Raw genomic sequence first — 4,332 nt, forward strand, 5'->3', positions numbered from 1 at the left:
TTCTTTTTTTTTTTTTTTCTCACATCCCTTCACTTACTTATTTTAACTTACTTATTTTTCCATACCTACTTTTACTTGCCATTTTATTGCCTGGTGGCATAAATCTTTCTGCAAGTCTCACAGACCAGTCTCCATGCAGACATGGCAGCTTAAACATCGCAGTCCAGCTCTAAGCATTGTAACAAGTCTCGTACTACAGAACAGTGAGAGGTGCTACATGTCCAGTAATATCTGAGGGAGAAAGAAGAAGAGAATTTCTTGCTTTGAGAATAGAAATGACAAGACAAAGAAGCTGAATGCAAGGGAAAAAAACTGCAATCTTCTCTTTAAGAATACTTGAATCCAACTAACTCACTGCAGTTCAGGTTACACTGTATTTTCATTTCTTTCTACAGTCCTGGGACCCTGCTTTAGCTAAGTCTGCCAAGGCATGGGCAAAGAGGTGCATGTTTGAGCACAATATCTACCTTAAAATACCACAGAAGATGCACCCTACCTTTACATCTATTGGAGAAAACATCTGGACTGGCACTGCCACCATCTTTTCTGTGCACGTAGCTCTGACTGATTGGTTTAATGAAGTCAGCAGCTACGATTTCAACACCCGTCACTGCACTGACAAGTGTGGTCACTACACCCAGGTGAGTCTTCTGTGCTCAGTGATTTATTATGTTTTTTTTTAAAAAGTGCAGACATGGACCAGACTGCTTTGGAACACAAGTTATGGCAGGGTTTTTACCCCATATGCTAGTGCTTAATGAGATTGGAAATAAATTCTCATCTGCAGGTCTGTCTGAGCTCTGTTTCATTAATGGTTGGAAGAGATTATCTCCCTGACAATGTCAGGCTTCTGAGGGAGTCAGGCAATAGCTGCTAGACCACCTATCAGTCATTGGTCTCAGGCACACTTTGGGTTGTCAGTGTTACCCATTTTAAACTTTCACAAGATCATTCCACTCAGTCACCAATTCATTCATCAATACTGTGAATTCTGGTTCTGGTTGCTTTTACAGACCTGGAACAGGTGCATCACATGTTTCACTTTTCTCTTCAGGTTGTTTGGGCAACGAGTTACAAAGTTGGCTGTGCAGTTCACTTCTGCCCTAGAATTCACAATCTTCAAGGATTCAACAATGTGGCGCATTTTGTTTGTGACTATGGGCCAGCGTAAGTCAATTATGACATTTGGGGTTTCATGTTTTTGTTTTTAAATGTGCTTTAACTAACAACATCAGATTTTACCAATGGCAGGAGCATTATAACAAATTTCAGAAGCTATGTCCACCAGAGCATTAGGTGCTGGGCAGTCTGAGCTGCAGAATATCACTCTCTATAAAAGCAGACGAGCAGATCCTGGCAGAGAGCACATGCTGTCAGCAAGGGCTGTGGAATAAAATCCGTTTTCTGGACAAAATGAGATTGAGAGAAGACCTCATTGTTCTCTACAACTACCTGAAAGGAGGTTGCAGTGAGTGGGATGTCAGTCTCTCTTCTCAGGCGACAATTGATAGAATGTGAAGAAATAGCTTCAAGTTGTGTCAGGGTAGGTTTAGATTAAATATTAGGAAGAATTTATGTGTAGAAAGGTGGTCAGGCATTACTGACCAGGGAGATGGTGGTGTCCTTGTACCTGGAGGTATTTAAGAGATGTGTGGACATGGCATTAAGGGGCAAGGGTCAGTGCTGAACCTGGTAGTGTTAGTTGATGGTTGAACTTTGTTATCTTAAGTGCCTTTTCCAACCTAAATTATTCACTGATTCTAGTATAAAAGGAAGACAGTGCTCAAGTTCATCTCTAGACATATTCTAGACATGTCTTCTAGACATATATTTTATGGATTTTTAAAAAATACAGATGGGTAACGAGGGGCTAAAAGCAGATTCCCATATACTTGGTCTGAATAGTACAGCATTGCACAAGAAACCTCCCCATGTCAGTGAGTGTATGAGTCTCACCTAAGTGGAATTTCAAATAGTGATAATTATCCTTTTTCGGATAAGGGTTGTTTTGCCCAGTAATAGCTTCCCAATATATATTATTCTAGCATGTGTGTTTAAATTGCTCTTCTAAAGACTGAGCTAACAAAATACTGTTCTTCTCCTCCTCAGGGGGAATTACCCAACAAAGCCTTATAAAGCAGGACGACCATGTAGTGGATGCAGTAACGACCAGTGTCTAGGCAATCTCTGTGGTAAGGTCAAAGTGATTCATTAAGGAGATTGCATAGAAATAGTGGTGTCATAAGTATCAGTAAAAATACAGTAGTGGGTCAGTTTGCGCTAAGTATGTAGTGGGTCTGTAGCCCACCACAGGACTGAAGTCAGGTTAGGATAGAATGTGAAGTTATCAATTGGAATATTTTGTAATTTAAGGTTCCTGGAGGTACAAAGCAGAGTTTCTAATCAATTGATACATCAAAGATGTATCAATTAGATTACTTTTTACCTTTTATCTGATAGGGAAGTCAAAAAACTAAGATATACCCAACAAATATTCCCAGCTGATTTTTTTTCACTAGGAGAAATAGTATATTTAACTTTTCCATTCATTTTATATGTCCTAACACATTTTCCAGAAAACTATAGTTCTGAACCAATAATGAGACTATACTGAAAAATACTTTAAGTGTTAGAATTTTCTGAAACAGAGCAATGAGAGCTTGTTTTCCCACAGCAGTTTGCAGACGTGGATCTTAATTGTCTCACCCAGTCCCAAATTAGTCAGAAACAGTGTTTTAAATAGTCAGAGAGTAACAGGCATGCAACAGTGTCTTAAATATTACCCTTGTGCAGTGTTTTACAGGAGATGTTCTCTACTAGCCAGACTCTAGATAGCTTCAGCTGTAAAAATAATTGAGCATTTGCTATTCGTTTTCGTTCTGTGATGTTCTAGCTGATTCATTTTGAAGTCACAGGCTGACAGGCCACAGAAAGGCTATCAGCATCGCAAAGACTAGGGGGAGGGAGAGGAAAAAGAGAGCTTCTGTTAGTTCAGTGCTAGATCCTACAACCAGTTTTGCTATATTCTCCTATAGGACAAAGACTGTTGCATTGATATCTTTTTTCTGATCTCTCCACAGTAAATGCAGAACGTGAGAAACTTATAAGTATGTATTCGATTGCTTTTCATTGTTTTGTTATGAATGTGGCTAAGTTGATCAGGCTTTAGCAGTCATTTCTTTATTCTTTTTTAGGTTATACCAACTGGTATCCGGACTGGGACACTCAGCCCCAGCCACCGCGGCCCCGTCCCCCCCAGCCTCCAACCCCTCGGCCTCCAGCCCACACACCCACAGCTGGGCAACTGCATTCTTCCTGTGACCCCTACTGTGTTAGTGTCTTGATTTTAAGGCCACTATTTTTGGTACTGAGTGCTGTAGGTGTTCGTTTAGCACAGGGGTGGTTTCCACACATGTGTATGTATGTGTAATGATTGTTAAGATACTGATAGTGATTATACCATTCCATTAGAGAACTGCATGTTTGATAAAAAACAGTTAGTCATCTCTGCTATACTTTGTGATGTTTATCGAATGCAAAATGCTTCTGCATTCAGGGCAAGATTTAAATGGCTGTGCATGGAGTTGCTGTAATTTATTAGCGTGGCTTCTACATCTGTAAGAGCCTCTTAGTTCTGTTTCAGGGGTAGTTTGCTGGAAGGACCATGTAGGCAGTGTACTGCTGTATATGCTAATAAGCCTTCTGGAAACCTGGAGCATCACAAAGATATATCTGAATCATAGAATCAAAGAGTATCCCAAGTTGGAAGGGACCTCAGTGATTATTGAGTCCAACTTCCAGCTCCATGCAGGACCACCAAAAAATCAGGGGGTCTGAAGTGAAAAAGGCCAACAAAAAAGCTCTTTTTAAGGCTTTTTTGAATCCAGCAAGGAGTGGAGCTGGCACATTCTTAGCCAGTTTAAATACCCTAGGAACATGTCATCACTCACCCTTGACTTTGGCACCTGCTGATAAGCTTTAAATAGCCTCAGGGAACACAGAGCACACCAGGTGAGTAACCATTGTTGCCCATTGAGAACGCGGAGGTTCTCGGGAACTGCAGGCCTAAACATGGTCTCCACCAGACAGTAGGCTTATTCCAAGAAGAGTGTCCCAGACAGACGGCCTGGCCAGAAGTATGGCTGTTCAGGTCTCCATCTGAAAGGAGTGCCTGAACCAGCACTCCTGGTTATCTGGAGAGGTCCCAGGGATTCCACCTACGTGAGGTGTGAGCAGGTGGATGAGCTGCTCAGCCTGGTGGTGGAGCCCAAGGAGGAGGTGGAGAGACTAAGGACCATTAGGGAGTGTGAGTGGGAGATCAACTGGTGGAGT

General features: G+C 41.5%; 1 protein-coding gene across 1 annotated transcript in view; it reads left to right on the top strand.

The window, feature by feature from the left end:
* The window catches only part of LOC100551190 (glioma pathogenesis-related protein 1-like), an 8,751-nt gene that overhangs the window by 2,055 nt on the left and 2,364 nt on the right, over positions 1–4,332 (top strand). The window contains exons 2-6 of the mRNA XM_003202097.4: positions 396–641; positions 1,055–1,167; positions 2,110–2,192; positions 3,081–3,107; positions 3,195–4,201. Coding sequence (XP_003202145.1) covers positions 396–641; positions 1,055–1,167; positions 2,110–2,192; positions 3,081–3,107; positions 3,195–3,430 — 705 coding nt within the window. The 3' untranslated portion in view covers positions 3,431–4,201. The remainder of the gene's footprint in view (positions 1–395; positions 642–1,054; positions 1,168–2,109; positions 2,193–3,080; positions 3,108–3,194; positions 4,202–4,332) is intronic.

This window comes from Meleagris gallopavo, chromosome 1 (genome assembly GCF_000146605.3).
Source record: "Meleagris gallopavo isolate NT-WF06-2002-E0010 breed Aviagen turkey brand Nicholas breeding stock chromosome 1, Turkey_5.1, whole genome shotgun sequence".
Taxonomy (NCBI): Eukaryota; Metazoa; Chordata; class Aves; order Galliformes; family Phasianidae; genus Meleagris; species Meleagris gallopavo.